The 16,723-nt window shown below is 39.0% G+C and overlaps 1 protein-coding gene across 1 annotated transcript in view; it reads left to right on the top strand.

Moving 5' to 3' along the window:
* LOC134532255 (cell adhesion molecule Dscam2-like) overlaps positions 1 to 16,723 on the top strand; it is a 121,919-nt gene that overhangs the window by 70,867 nt on the left and 34,329 nt on the right. Inside the window, exons 14-17 of the mRNA XM_063368676.1 lie at positions 825 to 1,190; positions 5,171 to 5,356; positions 9,767 to 10,060; positions 12,719 to 12,866. Of these exons, the coding sequence (XP_063224746.1) occupies positions 825 to 1,190; positions 5,171 to 5,356; positions 9,767 to 10,060; positions 12,719 to 12,866 (994 nt within the window). The remainder of the gene's footprint in view (positions 1 to 824; positions 1,191 to 5,170; positions 5,357 to 9,766; positions 10,061 to 12,718; positions 12,867 to 16,723) is intronic.

The raw sequence follows: 16,723 nt of genomic DNA, 5'->3' as shown, positions 1-16,723 counted from the left end.
CTAATTCAGGCAGAAGGCCGCCAGGGGGACACTCACACATGTATCGACATACTTTTAATTTATACGCAATACTGTTTAATATTCTGTGTTTGTTTTTGTAACGTGGTCGGCTGTAATGACCGTCTGTTTATTAGGGGGGGCCGGGTTCTACCTTGGTTGCTGGTGGCTCGCCTGACTCGGGTGGGCCATGGCTAGGGGAGCGTTCCGTTAGCGGGGTTGAATACTGGCGGTTGCAGGTCGGGCTTTAGGGTGGCCTTCGGTCGGACGACGTCACTTTGGACAATCCTTGTAATATCCTAAATTATATAGGTACTTCACTGCTAGAACAAAATATATGATTGTAATGCCCATGTTATTGCATGCTACTAGGAAAAAATAAACTGTGAGCGATTCTTTCAGTGCTCGCCATAGTGAAAGTGATATGCAAACATCTAAATTCGGTAACCAGCAAAGGTATCTGTCCTTATGTTGCAAATAAACTTATAATACGAAACTTGGACAAGAAATTTTACGTTGCATTCTTTAAAATAATGCCAAGCATGATAAATATACGAAAAGTATTCATTTTAGGTTAAAAAAAAAAGTGTAAAAATTATTCCTTTTTTTTTTACACTAAATAAAATTCTCTAATCCTTCCAATACTAATGATTTGATTGCATTTGAGTATTTGATTGGCCCATCCCTAGTGTTAATACGTTTTACACGAAAAGGTTACTTACTGTATATGTAATTGTATACATTCAGTGGCCATGAATTGAGCCGTGTGTTCGTTATTTGAAGCTGGTAGGTGAGTTTCTTCAGAGGAGGGTCGTGACGTGCCACAGTGCCGGCGCGCATCGCCTCATTCTCCCGGCGCGTGGTGGCGCTTTCGGGGGCCGCGCTCACGCTGCCCTGCCGCGCCGTGGGGCTGCCGGCTCCCTCCAGGTCGTGGCGGGGTCCAAAGGGCGGGGCCGTGTCCTCGCGCCACCGCCTGCTGCCCGACCACGCGCTGGCCCTCGGGCAGCTGCGGCCCGACGACGCCGGCAACTACACCTGCCTGGCCGAGAACGTGTTCGGCCGCGACGAGGTCACCTACACGCTGGCCGTGCTCGTCGCCCCGGGCGCCCCGGTACTCAGCGTGGCCGGCGCTTCATCGCAGAGCCTCACCGTCGTGTGGAGGGTCCCCGACACCGGCGGCAGCCCCATCACAGGTCTCCAACACTTCCATCCACTCTCTAAACTGGGCTTTAGTCAACTAAATACAGTATGCCCATTAAAGGGTGACTCAAATGGTTTAGATAAGCACAAACGCGAAAACTGCTTTGTTGTTTTCTCGCTTGCAGCACTATCTACACAAAACAGCGACTCCTGAGCGTAATTTCCCCAATTAGTAAAGGGTAAACCGGTAAACTTTATTTGGCATTAGAATGGAGCCCCTCCCCATTAGGATCTCTTTGTTCGAGAAAGGTTGAACGTCAAAGTCCTGACCGTTGTATTGGTTATAATGGTCGAGACGACGGAGATCTTTTTCGCTAGCCTCCACATTCACCATATATAATGCCATACAATTTTATTCCTTTGGGGCTTTATAAAAGATCATGTCTACATTCCGTCGCTACAAAATGATTTGCCAGAGTTGAGACACACTATTGAAGAGGCTTCCATTACTCCGAACATATTAACCAAAGTATGGAAAGAATTGGACTTTAGTTGGATATGTGCCATATAGCTAAAGGTGTGCATATTAAACAGTTATATAGAAAGCAAGGTTAGTTTACCTTCAATTTTATGTATGATTTGTTGTAATAGTCTAAATTAAACTGATGTAATATACTATTGAACTGGGACTTTTTTTATGGACAACCTGTACAACATTATATAGGTTTATGTATTGAATATGCTACACCTGTACTCAATCATATTGCTAGTGCACGATAGGACATAATCAGTCCCCTATTTTTAAGGAACGCATTTTAGTGTCCTATCCGTTGCCGAACTGTTTCTCAAATGCCGCGCATGTGCAGAGCTCACTTTTTTGTTGATTTCGTTCAAATGGCAGACCTGTATCTGTTACCAATTAACTCGTATATAGTAGTGATGGACAGAACGGTTCTTTTGACCCGAGTCGGTTCTTTTGGATCAGTTCTGTGAAATGATTCGTTCAGAACGATTCGTTCATCTCGGTCAATTCGTTCTTTTCTGTGTATGGGATCTGGCTCTTTTATCAGGTGTCATAACTCGTTCATCCTTTAGAGTATTAGGTACAGTACACTCCCTATTTAACGCGGTTGTCGGGGGACATAACTTTTACCCGCGTTGTTGCATAACCGCGATGTTTCGATGTGACCAAGGTCAAAAGGCATAAAACACCGCCTGTGTTCTAATAGGTCGGCAAGCACGCACAGTATAGACGGGCCCGCCTTTGTGCGGACTTTGCATCCGCAGTTTCCACTAAACACAGGTGAAAAAATAAAAATAATAAATTTTAAAGATAAATATTAAATGTTGAATTGTTTTTATTTTTCCGCGTGCCGCGCACAGATTGTCGCACGGCCTACGAGCGCGCCACACGCCGCCATACACACGTGCGGCACACAAGCTGCTGCTGCCAGTCTCGTGGTGTTAGCCACAGTATCTGCTTCGTCAGTGTCCGTAACAAAGTAAGTGCAGTGTGTGCGGTTACACACGATTCTGTGGTCAAAGTCTTCTAAAAAGAAAGGCCGTAGTGATACTTCAAACCGAATATGAATCGCAAAGTACCGAGTTTGATTGACAAAATAAAAATTCTAGATTTACTTACAGAGAGCTTGTCTTTTTGTAGAAGCAGGCCGCAGATACAGGGAAAAAACGATTCTAGCATTCGTACAATAAAAAATAATATCGTGTCAAGTGGTTAAACTTTATTATCCATGCTTACAGTAAATTATAAATGGTCACATGTGGGAAACAAAAATTGCGCCAATTTAATTTTAGCGCAATCAGTGACGCCGTATTAAAAACCGTGTTAAACTTTGTCTTTACTTATTTCACCAAACGCTGTGTCGAGTTGCTGAGTGTGTGGGGCTCGGATCGGCAAGTGTTATATTCCCCAGCCTCTGTTTAAAGGTCGGGAGACCGCTACACATAAACATTTCCGGGACTTGTTTACTACCTCACGGTAAAAGTGTTACAGTATGGTTCACGTAAATATTGGACCACTGGGAATTCCTGGGCAAAGATTAAAAATACGCTAGCCGATTTACTTTACTATTTAATGTTAAAACATTATACCAAAGTAAAAAGATGAACTTGTATAATACAATGAATTACCCAATAATATTACGTCTGTAGGTTTAAGTTGTAACAAAACATTTATATACAGATGTCCAGTAAAGTACCAATTAAGATTCTGGAGTGGAATTTTAAACACCGGACTACCTGATTATGCCTTGTACGCAGCGACGCTGCTCAGTCAAGTGACTCATGCTCTGCCTGTGTGCTGCGTGAACACATTCCCTCCCCCACTCCCCGTGGTGTTTCTGCCCGCTCTAATCTCTACTTCTCTCCATATTCTCGGCTCGCCTCTCCCTACCCTGCGCTTGCCGACAACCAAGCCTATCCAACATCAATCCCCAGCCGAGTCACGCTGGATAATGTCGCTGGACGGTGGGCTTTATCAGGTCCCCTGTCCGATGCTTCATTTGTGAGATAAAGCGACGTTAAGAACTAGTGTTTCAGAAAATATCACTGGGCTGGATTGGACCATAATTTGAAAACCCTACAAGATAGAGGAATAATGTACGGAGATATCTTGTTTAGAATTTTACTGCGGACATTTTCTACGCCTAGGCTTTTTTCTGCCCGATGCTTAGTTTGTTAGTTACAACGCAAAATTATCCTAATCGGCTGTCAACCATTTATTCCATTATTATTATTCATTTCTGACTGGGGGACTTGGTTTGACCCGCGATATACCCGATTCCGCGATCAATCGGGGCGCGATATACCGGGAGTTTACTGTACGTGTTTTTGTATTTTAATTTGAACATTGCTTTCCGTAGCCAGTGAATCACAGTTGCGTATATGAAACAAGATTATTTATATTTTATTACTTTTTAAGTTACAAATATTAATATATAGGCTATTTACACTCTAGTGACAGTAAAGTGTTTACATGTAGACCAACACATTTAGAGAAAAAAAAGACAAAAATTTAATACTACTACTGCGATTCAGTATGAAGAGAAACAAATGAAGTACATTAATTAACCCAAAAAAAAGTAAGTGTGAACATTTGTAGTTACTTTCCCTGTTATTTTTAATTCATACGGTTTTTTTTTTTTTTTTTTAGTTTTTTATTTCCAAATTTGTGTATGTGAATGTGAAAAAGCAATTTTAAACCACTACTTAACAGTTGACATTTTCAGGTATAGATACTTTTCATGTTACCCTATTTTATTTGATCAGTTATCGTTTGCTCATGTGAACATGCGCACGCTGTGATTACTAATTCTTCAGACTCCTGACGTCATGAATCATTTCACGAACGAATCAGACCGGGCGCGTGGCCGGTTCTCTCATCTCGTTCTCTCGTTCTCTCCGCGTTTTCGTTCTTCCGAATCTTTCAAGGTACCGGCTCTCAAAGAGCCGGTTCTTTACATCTCGAACGAATCGCAAGATTTCGTTCTCTCAAAGATTCGTTCTTTTTGAACGAATCGTTCATGAACGACCCATCACTAGTATATAGTCACTTTTGAGATCGGTGGATGTACCAAGCGTATCAGTGTGCCAAATGATACTTTATAACGAAACTCCTCCGGAATACATTTTTTATACTTTAATGGTGATAACAAGATTTAATCACAACTTAAAAAGTACCTATTTCAGAAAATTATAAAGGTGGTTCTATTTTTGTGTAACGTTGCTGCTACCTCTAGCCCTACTTTAAAATCTATCTACGCCTGTAGGCTGTGCCGAAATGTTTTTTTTTTCATTAGAGATTACACCCGCATCATTACTATTTTCAATTATTAGCTCTTATTAAAAAAAAATTAATAATTTACTCTATCTATACCTAATAAGCAAGAAGTTTCACTTATTTCGTCATTTATGCACTATCCTCTTAAAACTAAACCACCTACAGATGCATTGAAACGAAAATCAAACCCAACAAAAAAATGTTCCAAATTCACGTGGGGGATCTGTGTTACAGGGTACACCCTAAACTACAGAAGAAACAATGAGGAGTGGCAGAAAGTGTCTTTCGACTCCGATCAGAAGCTGTACATTCTAAATGGATTGAAGTGCGGCTCGACGTACCAACTCTCGCTGGCTGCCACCAACTCTGTGGGCACGGGAAAGTCGAGCTCCACCATCGCTGCTGCCACCAAAGGAGGAGGTATGCTCCAAACTTCACACAGAAAAAAAAATATTACAAAGGATTCCTTTGGAAACCAGTTGCCAATGAATAGTTGTAACACCACAAGAAAGATATTTTAACTTTGTACAACACATGGCTATGGTTATTGTTTCATATATGAAATAAGTTTTTAGAGCTAATACTGAGTATTTTTTATGAATAATGGTACATAATTTTATATTTTAAATTTTAATAGTTTTCATTCAAGCATAATTTTTTTAAACCATGGTAAAGATAAATGAATATTCAACTATTTGACATTCTTTTATTGTATTATGCTTATTATATGTGCAGTTAATATTGAAAAGCTGTTCAGGGAACGGTTTACAAATAAATTTAACTATTTTAGGTACTGGGACAACATAAATCATAAATTTCCGGGTAAGAATCGGTACCCAGTATTACTGCGAAAGCTATTAGAGTTGTTTTCATGAAAATGTACACATTTACAAGTAGCTGTAATTTTACAAGAATAATATTTTTGTTCCCAGAGGCGAAGTAGTCCCTCTTGACCCTTCGCAAGTGTCAATGGTAGCCACACTTGCTACAGTACTGGTGCTAGCGGTGTGTCCAGCTGTGATTAATGTTTTTTTTTTGTCATGTTAGTTGTGCTGGATGTGCAACCAAAATTTAAAATTTTTATGTTCACCCATCACAAGGCAAGTTAAGATTCAATTATAAGTATGTAAATTTGATATAAAATGGGTAAATAGCACAATTTTTAATCTTCTATTTTCATAATTCTTAATGTGTTAACATACAAACACTTATTTATTTTTAATGTATATATATTATATATATTATATATATTATATGTATATTTATATAGAAGTAAAAAGGCTTATGAATTTTTTTTTTAAACAATTACATAGTGATGGGTAAAATCTCTATTATTTTTTTCTCAAATACAAATCCTGAATTTGACTCTCAAGGAGTGTCATGAATACATCCCTTGAACCGTAATCTATAAATGAAATATCAAGGAGTAAAATATTCGAGAAAAAACACAGAAAGTTAAGTTTACAAAAAACATAAAATAAACCCTTTAGACTTTTATTTAAACAAAATCACATTATATGTTATGGATTTAAACTTTTTTTTTACCCAGGCGTTCCATGCAGTGCAAAACTAACAATCTGACCCAGTAGCGAGGCGTGGGTTGATTGCATGTGTAAGCAATGCATTAAACCATTTTAACTTAAATTACAAAATCATTACGAACTTACTACTAGGAGACAGTTCAGAAAACTGACATGCCTAAGGAATAGAGAATTTTGTTTTAGTAAAATGTTTATAATGTTTATTTACTAATTTATAACGAGTGGATGTGAATCCCTGCCTTAGTAAATGTAAACTCACCCTCAGATTTGATGAGCCTGGTACTGGTGGTGACTCGCTCCGCCAAGATGGACGACGCTCATGAACTTAATTCTCTGTGTCATGAAAGGAAAGCTATGCACTAATGTTTTTAGTTCTAAAAATACCAAACGTAACCCAAGTGTTCAGTCACTACTTATATATAAGCTGATTTCGACGGCCCTGCTTCGCAAACATGTTGATCACATCGTCGTAAAACGTATTATTTTTTGTTAGGTCTTGCAATACCTTTTTTTTCAATTGATAACAAAGACAATGCTGAAACCCGTGATTGCCCTTGAAAGTTATGGAAATACCTGTATTATTTATTCTCTTCAGGACAGAAGGATCTTTCTGCAGATGAACTAGTGGTCGGAATCGTCAACACCAAACAAATAAGTTTCTATGCTTCGGGAAGAGTTTCGTGCAAATCATTCAAGTACAAATATTTATGTAACTCGGCCACGCTGTTCTTGTGAAATTCTTTTGAAGAATAAACCACGGAAAGTTCACTCCTCAGTCTGGCAAAATCGAAGAATTGTCCATAAGAAAATTTTAAGGACTGGAATAGTTTTTCGGGAAATGATCGTGAATAAACAGAAAACTCAATGAAATTGAGCAAACCAATGAAGAAGAGACTGCCAATATCACCAAATCTTTGACTTATTTTTTTCTTTAATTGTGTTTATGATTTCAAAATATAATCGTCTGTAACAAGTATTCTTGTCATCTGAAATGTTATCTATCTATTCTTTTTTTGGGCTGACTATCTTCTGTCAAGCTACCAAATTATCCTCAATTTTGCACCAGAAATCATTGAAACTATCATGTAGTTTTTCAAGATATTGCTGACATTTTTCTACCCTTTCAATGCATTTTAACACCACATAAAATAAAAAAATATCTAAACCTTGTTCCTGATGCGTTTATAATATCTCGCACTTTAACCATGTTTCAATTATTGATAATCGCTGTACGTTACATGATTAAAACAATAAAGCTGTTGACAGGCCAATCATGGCGCTAAGATTGTCGTAGAGGAGAGTTTCCCCTTTCCCCGCTTCAATAAGTGGTGTCTGAATTTCCAGTCGGCTGATAGTGGCTGCAAGCAGGAAGCTATCTGCTTACAGCGTGCACGGCTGGGTTGTCAACTTACAGGCGGATGGTAACGGGATACCCAGCTGAGCGGACCTCCGCCCTCCCTCTGGCCCGCACATTCGAGGGAGGGGGTGACGGTCTGGCCAATAAGAGCCCACAGCTGCCTGTATTCAAGAGGAGAAGTGCTTACAGAGGGGTGTCCACGACGGGGAAACTAGCCATTGTTCGTGCTGCCGCAGAGCGGAGAGGGCTAGTATGCAGCTCGGCCGGCTTCAGCCAGCTTGTAGGGATGCCGTGCGGTTAGGGTGGGGTGTCCACTGTGTAAGAATTACAAACAGCGAAGCGTCAATGAGGCGGTATGATAAAAGACTGTGTGTTAGCTATTCAAGCGTTTATAATTGATAGATGCCACTTCAGAATGCATTACCACATATGTAGGACATTTTCAAACTGTAAGCACTGCTTACAATGCTTATGTAGAATATTCGCCCCTGATATGACCAGTTTGTAGCTGGTGTAAAGAACTAAATGTTGATATTTTTGCAGAAGAAAATGGCTTAGGTCTACTCACCTACAAGGATGTTGGTATTTGAAGTTCAAAATTTTTCTTTCCCCCTAAACATTTTTCTCAAACATCCAATATTTATAATAGGTACTATATTTGTATTTAATGGTAGGTATTTGAGTAAAGTCAGCACTCTTTGAACAAGCTTTCTTTGATTCAGCACATTCTATAATCTGGCATAAATTGAGCCGCTCACTTTCAGATTTTTAGAGTAGATTTATGTATTTTATGAGGTTTCATAACATTACAACTGTGTGCATACAGCATACAGCCACAGAGCACCTTAATATAACATTTTGATGTGTACTTAACATCTTAGCTCTCAGTATACAGCATTTAGTGGGAGTAATTACGTGGATGCAACTGAAGTTAAGGAATGGAAATGTGTAACAACCATGATGCTGCCATCTGTGGTAGGTGGCATTAACCGAAGATCACAAAGTCAAAGTAAAACTTCATATTATTAACTGTTTAATGAATTTTAACAATAAAATTCCTAGTTGAAAATTAGGTCCAAATGTGGGGTTTAGTATTTTCTCAAGTCTTTTTCGATTTTATTGGAGCAGTTTCATCATACGTATAATTAGTTTAAAATTTCAGTCTACTAATCAAATGATTCGATAGTTGACGTAGCTGATCCAGCAGCGAAATCTAGCAGCGGGTACAGAAACTACTCGTGTCCAGAGATGTGGTTGAAAACACAATTTACTTATATGCCCATCATTACTTTAAAGAATTCTACGTTCAATTTGGTGTCCGAGTTTCGTATTATAAGTGTATTCGCAACATGAGAACACATGAATTTGCTAGTTACCGAGGTTATATGTTACACATCACTGGCGAGTTACTGAAATACATGCACACAATTTTTTTTTTTTTAACATTATTTCATCAACAAAAATTTTTTTTGTTTTTAATTCCCATTGAAACTAATTTAGTGTTCAATAATCTGGCAAGATTGCTGGTCCAGCATGGCATCTCCCAGATCAAATAGACAGGGCCACAACTAGGGGGGGGGGGGGGGGGGGGGGCAAGCGGGGCATACGCCCCGGGCGCAAAGCTATGGGGCGCCGAAATCGCTTGCATTGTAATTCCTACTACAACTGGTAACTGGTAAAACGTTTTTGCATGGAAGTTACAGTAGCACAGAAACTGTTACATGTAGGTATGGAAAATGCTTAAATAGCACCATTTTTCCGTGGGAGGGCCCCCCCACTTTATTGGTGTGGTATGTGCAAAAAAAAGAAGGGGCGCATGAATCCATTCATGCCCCGGGTGCCAGAGACTATAGTTGCAGCCCTGCAAATAGCTTCTACTGGCTGGGTAGGTGTGACCTGCAGTTAGGTCAGCTCACGGACGCTTGTGCGCAGCGCCCCGCGTGCCTGCCATGGAGGACTTCATCGCCATCAACTCGACTTCGGCGACGCTCTACCTGGAGGCGTGGCCGGACGGCGGCTGCCCCGTGCAGAGCTTCTCCGTGAAGTACCGCTCGCGCGGCCAGACGGGCTGGACGGAGGCCGGGCCCCGCCACGTGGCGCCGCGCGAGGAGCTGGTCATCCCGGGCCTCGCGCCGGCCGCGTGGTACGCCGTGCGCGTGGCGGCGCGCAACGACGCCGGCTCCAACCAGCACGAGTACGTCTTCGCCACCCGCACCCTGCGAGGAGGTGGGTCCCAGCGGCATCTCTTCCCAGGATGACGATCACAGCTTGGAGACTTCCCCAATCCTATTTTTTTTCTCTTCCACACGATTGGAACAACCATCGATTCGACTTTTTCGAGGCACATTAAACTTGAAACACTCCCATTCGTTTCCTACTTATCTATCACCGTCCTATCCTTAACAGAATAACACAGATTGGAAGAAGTTAAATAGCAAACATGTTATAAAAGTTACAGTTGAAATGATCTCTTCGTTAAAGTAATAAACATATTTGAATTAATGAGTGCAAATATAAGTAAATTTATCAATTAAATTGTACATTTTTATTTCACTCCTTTGTATCCATACGGAATAGTGATAATTCAATAAAAATGATTCAATTTTATTCATAAAAGTATGCAATCATTTCATCAATGTTTTGTTATGACGTTTTCACGTTAAACTATCGTCCGTAAACCAACTTTACAGACAACCAATTTTTTTTTATGTTTTTGAATAAAATGTTGAATAAAATATCAAATAATTCACAAACATTGAGTATTTATCAAAGTGAATTTAATCATACAGTGTAACTCTATTCACATGAGAGTATAGAGTGATGTAACATGCAAGAAAATTAAATTTAAAAAAAAATCCTTGCAATGTAGATTTATGAAGGATCTTTTTAGGTTTTAAAAGTTGTTTTTTTTTTTTTTCTTATAGAAAATTTGTAATAACTTTTAACCATAAATTTTAATTATAGATTTATTTGTTACATGCATGTTTTTACTATTTTGTATGTATGGACTATGCTTTGTTACAAGCATGAATGTACTATGTTGCAGAAACTAAATTAATATTTCTGAATAAATAAATAAAATTAATAATAAATACATATATAAATGACTAGCGACCATCCCCGGCTTCGCACGGGTTCAATGCTGATACTAAATATATTACAGAATGTCTTTACATACAACGTTCACAGCTTTTTTGTCATTAGACAATACAAACATATATTCTTTAGAGGTTACTCTTGAAAGAGCGACATATAATTAATTGGCCATGTGAAAAACACAACGCTCAAATCTAAACCTGCAACGTTGAAAGTTTGACCCTGCGATTTATTAATGGTCATTGCAAAATATATCTTTTCCGGAAATTGGAACAGTAAATCCGATGGTATATTAAATGCACAATGTATTTAAGGTATTTAATTGGATAAGGATTAATGCTGTATTGCTTACAATCGCTTTGTAAATAAACCATTATTTCTCGTAAAAAGTAAAGTATAAAAATGGTTATTGTGGGTTATTCCTAAGAGATAGACATATACCATCGCGGACATTTTTGTAGACCTTTAGGCTTTTTAAGGTGTACAATACTGTAGTACATTATTTTGATCTATCTCGTAGGGTTCAGCCAGCGTTTGCAATGTAAGGGCAAAAAAATGTGTTTAGTTACGACATCACATTAGAAACCTCTAAAATTATCAGTGTTTCTCTACTATGTTAAATATTATGCATGTATTATACATATAATAAACCTTCATCTTGAATCACTCTATCTACTAAAAAAAACGCATAAAAATCCGTAGCATAGTTTTAAAGATCTAAGCATAAATAGGGACAGACAGACAGCGGGAAGCAACTTTGTTTTATACTATGTAGTGATATAAAAATAAATAAAATAAATAATTAAAATAAATAATGCAGGTATGAATGTACTTACTGTGTTGCATGAATGTATGTACTATGTTTGGTTACAAGCATGTATTTACTATGTTGCAGAAACTAAATAAAAATTTCTGAATAAATATTCTTGGTTTCATAAGTTTTCGTACATGTTACAAAATTTTCAGTTAATGTTTTTAAGAATGAATCCCACTTGCTACAAATAACTAAAAAAATTACCATTCTATTTTAAATGTTGAATTGAATATCAAGTTATATCAAGTTATTCACAAATGTCAAATTTTTTTTTAATATTAACAGATCCCTACAGAACGTATTCTAAACAGGTATTATTACACTAAGCTGATTGGGGTTTGAATCCTTGTGGAACCGAATCCAAATTTTTGACAAGTGGCAAATGTGGCACAAGGTAGTGGGTTTTCTTTAAACACTTGAATTCCCCACACCTCAGTCAGATTCTGTCACTGCTCCATCTTATATCCCCTGTCAATGTAAAGTTCGGTCCTCATCTCAAAAATTAGTCTCTTACATGGTTATACTCCAATCTCCACATGATACAGGCCCTAGGTAGTTATGTGTATATTATCAATTTAATTTTACATTTAATTTTTTGGAAATAAAACACAATTCATTATCATAAAATATGTTGTTTGATTTAGAGGCCATTGAAATATGAAATTTAGTTTAATATTATTTAAAAAAAAAAGAATTAAAGTAATGATTATGTAATTTTTAATTGTGTTATATAATAATTTCATTTAATGTAATAGAATATCATTTATAAATACTAGGCTTCTGCAAAACTTTTTTTTAAAATTCAAATAACATTTTGAAGAAGATATATATTGGTAACAAATAATAAAAATAAATTATTTGATTGGAAATTTTGTTTTAAATATCACATTATTCACGAATAGGCTATTGAATATATTTTTTTAATATTTGCAAACCCCTTACCAAAATCCATTTTTTTTTTTTTTTTTTTCCAGAGATCACAATTCCAGATCTTGAACCAAACACTGATGAAAAGCAAAATGGCATAATTTATGCCCACCTCAGTGTGGTCATCCCCGTGCTGTCGGGAATCATCTGCACCATTGCTGTGACCATTTGCGTGTGCATCTTTGTCCACAGAAGGTTGGTATATGTGAATAACGTAATAAATATGCACTTCAAGTGCATATGGAAATTTATCATAATATTCTGTAATAAGTTCCTTGAGCAATGGATTGGGAAGAACGAGTACCTGGTACAGATGATTTGCTTCAATAATTCTATAATGTGTTGCTATGAATTTTTCATGGAGGCAAATTTAGGCAACTAATTTATTGCAAGTGAGATTGAGATATGTATTGATGTTGTACCTCTCATGATGCCTGAAGCCCGGATACCCACCTCACCACCAGCAGTCGCCCCTGCCTGCGGAATACACCCGCCGGCTGGTGGCCAAGACCAAAACAGCAACCCCCACTCCCCCTAACAGTCCGTAACCTGACTCAAATGTGTGATAACTGCAGCAATCATAAACAAACCTAATTGTAAAATGGCTTAAAGTCATCACGTAAACTAACAATTTTTTTACTAGGGCAAGTGTGCTAGTTAATAATAATTTAAAAATAAGCTTCTTCTATTTACCTTTTTTTTCTGTTCATTATGGAGCATTCCTCCTGTCACCTTCCGGCAGTCTTCAGGCGGCGACCTAGAGTGGACCTGCTGTCCCGTGGGTAACCTTCAACTTATGATTTCTGATATATTAATTCTGGTAACCGTAATTCAACAACCTTAAAACTTTCTTTTATTTTTCTTCACGTGTACCCGGGGTCATTACGTGGTGCAGGTCCTAACCTGACCGTCTTAAACTTCACCTCGCCACGTGACCACGCCGCGATGCCGACGTCAACAAAGGCTTTTTTAATTAACCTAACGTAGATTCACAGCTCGTGTAACCAGTTTAAGTCACAGTTAACTACTGGACATGGGACTGGGGGACCTCCAATCAAAACTTTTCCCTAGCATGACTGCTAGGACATAATCACGTAAAGAAGTAACAGAAGAACACTTTGCCAGCGCAAGCCACGTACCCATGTAAAGTGCAATCTCGTGCAATAAAATCACATATTGTAAAGGCCATAATGTACCATTGTTTCGTTAGTCATAGTCAGGGATCAGCACACTATGCTGATTAGAGCCTATGCTTCTCCACTTAGTCTAGTGACGCGCCAGAGCCGTCAACCCACGCAACAGAATTTTGGTTAGATTTTAAGCTAGCCTGGCACCCTCCCGAATAAATTCATAAACCTAGCACCACTAGCATAACTAAGCCCACCCCGGATTTTGACACCTAATCCACAGGTGATGGCAGTTTTTAGTTTTATATATTAACTGTACATCGGTAAGGAATGATTGAAAACAGAATATATGCTAAAAGAATCATTTTAGTTGCTGAGACTTCAAAGAAATTGTTATAAATTATGTGTACTTAAATGCAATGGTTTTTGCTCGAATCACCATTATGTTACCAGAAGAGGCTTGGACTCCTTAGTAGTTGCGACCAAATTGTTAATAGTTTCATTGCAGTACATGAGTACATGAGTTGTGATTAGATAATGTAATAATAACTTATCTTCAATAATAAGACATTTCACTAACATAGTGATGGATTACTACTGCAAACATGTTATTTTCTGTAACTAATTATACAAGATATCAGCTGGTCACAATTTTTAAACTATTACATAATACATTCTACTATACACACAAATGTTCATGCTTTAATATTTGGTAATGTTCAACAAAAAGACATCTGTGCAACACAGATGGCTCTGCTAAGGTGTCGAGGTGGGTTATGTGTGGCTGGAGCAGTGAGGATTGGAGAAAAAAACTGACATACCTGAACACAAATGGCTCTGCCCAGACAGCGGGGGTCACCAGTTCGGCTGGTGATCTGGCGAGGAGAATGGTTGGGCAGCATCCGGGAAACATGTCGAATATAATGGTGGATTATGCGTCCTGACGAGAATGGTACTTAGTGGTTTTCTGATGCGTGAAGTTTCTACCAGAACACTTAAAGCTTGATGCTCACTGCCTGTACATAAAAAAGATCTTATTTCAGTACAATTATCTTACAATTGTCAGCATAGAATGAAAACTTAAAATGGTGTTTTATTTTACGCTAGCGACATCTACAGGATTTAACATGTCATCTGTCGCACAACTGTAAGGTTATCAATGGCATGTACTTTTCCTGTGTTAATATTTACCACTAGATCTATATTAACCTATCAAATTAATGCAATTTGAAATCAGTATAGTCCTACTTATGACCCAACGTTTATTTTGGTTTGTAGACTCACTAGGCAACGCTCTACACAGTCGGGGGCTCAGTATGCTCCTGAGCCCCAGCATCACACTGCCTGGGCACAACATCCCTTGCCCACATGATTAAACCTCTGGCAGTTGCTGCACTGCGAGGGGCCCTGGGGACGCTTGTAGTCCTCCACGTGTATCTGCATGCCGGCAAGTTCGCGTATTCGCGTATTGCGTAGACTAGGTCGGGCTGAGGTGCCTGTGGCACTTCGATGACTAGCTTGTCGCATTTCTCGCGGGTCTGTCAGTTGTCCAGGAACCAGAAGTTTTGGACAGATAGAGTGATCGCCTTGAATTCCTGCTACAGGAAATCAGCAGGCAAGTGGCAATGTACTCCGTGGAGTGCAAACTTTTGGGGAACAGAACGGAATGCTGTGCGCCAATGGCCTGAAGGGCCTTAATTGCGTGGTGATTGTCTGGCACATTGGAAATGTTGACCTGGATGTTGATCGCGGCCTCGGTTCGAACAGGACCACTTCTCTGCAAGGGACAGTTTGAGCGCGGCGTGAACAATGGGATAGTTGTGGCCTGAGTCCAAAAACACGAAAAGTGATCTGATTACATTTTTCTTGGGCGCTCGCTACCTGCAGCTGTTGGAAAGGAGGTGCAGCGTTTGCGGTCGGCCCATCTGCCGTGTCACCGTGTTTTTGCTTCTTGTCGCGCCCTTGGACGTGCCATCCGTGGCTGTCATCGGCTGCGTCGCATGGTAGGGGCGCCAATGTCGAAGCGTCCACAGTAGTCGTCATGTCCATCAAACAGTCTAAATAATCTCGTATCACCCACTGACCGAACCCCGGGACTAGTTAGCCAGGGTTGCGGCTAGACCGAGAGTTGCTACACCTTGGGTGGAATCAAGTGCGTTGGTTGCTGTATCATCAAGTCAATCAAACAGCTTACTATTACTTTCCCTTGGTCGCCTGTGGGTTGGGCAGCGCTAACAAGTGGTGGGCCACAAAATCGGCAACTCTGGATAGCTATCTCGCAGGTCTGGAACCGCTTTCTCGCCATGTCCTCTCGGCACCGCTTCTACCTGACAACTCAACAATGAAATGAAGTAGGTAACCGAAAGGCGTGTGAGACTGAACCTTAATTTGACACACTTGGACTTCGAATTCGCCACTAATGGTATATGGGAAACAACTAGGTTTTCCAACCACAGTGATGTTTATCGTGGATGAGTGTGGAGTAGATACTTTATGTACTTGTTCCTGGAAGTGACATCACCAAGGTTGTCCCCAACTGGAAGTGAATTATGCACAGGTATGCAAGTAAACCAATCTGTAGACTTATCATGTACTTCTAGGTAAAGAAACATAACCCTGCAATTTCGGAAAAATTTTGTAGTGTGTATTTGATAGAACATTAAAATAATTTAAAGACTTGTTAAGTCATTCCCACTTTATACTTTTTCAGGGTAAACAGTTAACAAAAAATAAATATTAAAACATGTTGTGAGGAAGTTTCAACAAATACAAGCAAGTAAATGTGGGTCGAAACTTACGAAACAAAGGTAGAATAATAAAGTAGGTTACCTATGATTCATGTGTCGGTAATGAAGTTTGCAAAATTAATAATGTTATGTGAATATTTTTGTTAGAATAAATTATATTTGTTAAAAAAAAAAGTCA

Source organism: Bacillus rossius, chromosome 5, assembly GCF_032445375.1.
Source record: "Bacillus rossius redtenbacheri isolate Brsri chromosome 5, Brsri_v3, whole genome shotgun sequence".
NCBI lineage: Eukaryota > Metazoa > Arthropoda > Insecta > Phasmatodea > Bacillidae > Bacillus > Bacillus rossius.
This window is presented reverse-complemented; position numbering and strand designations above follow the sequence as displayed.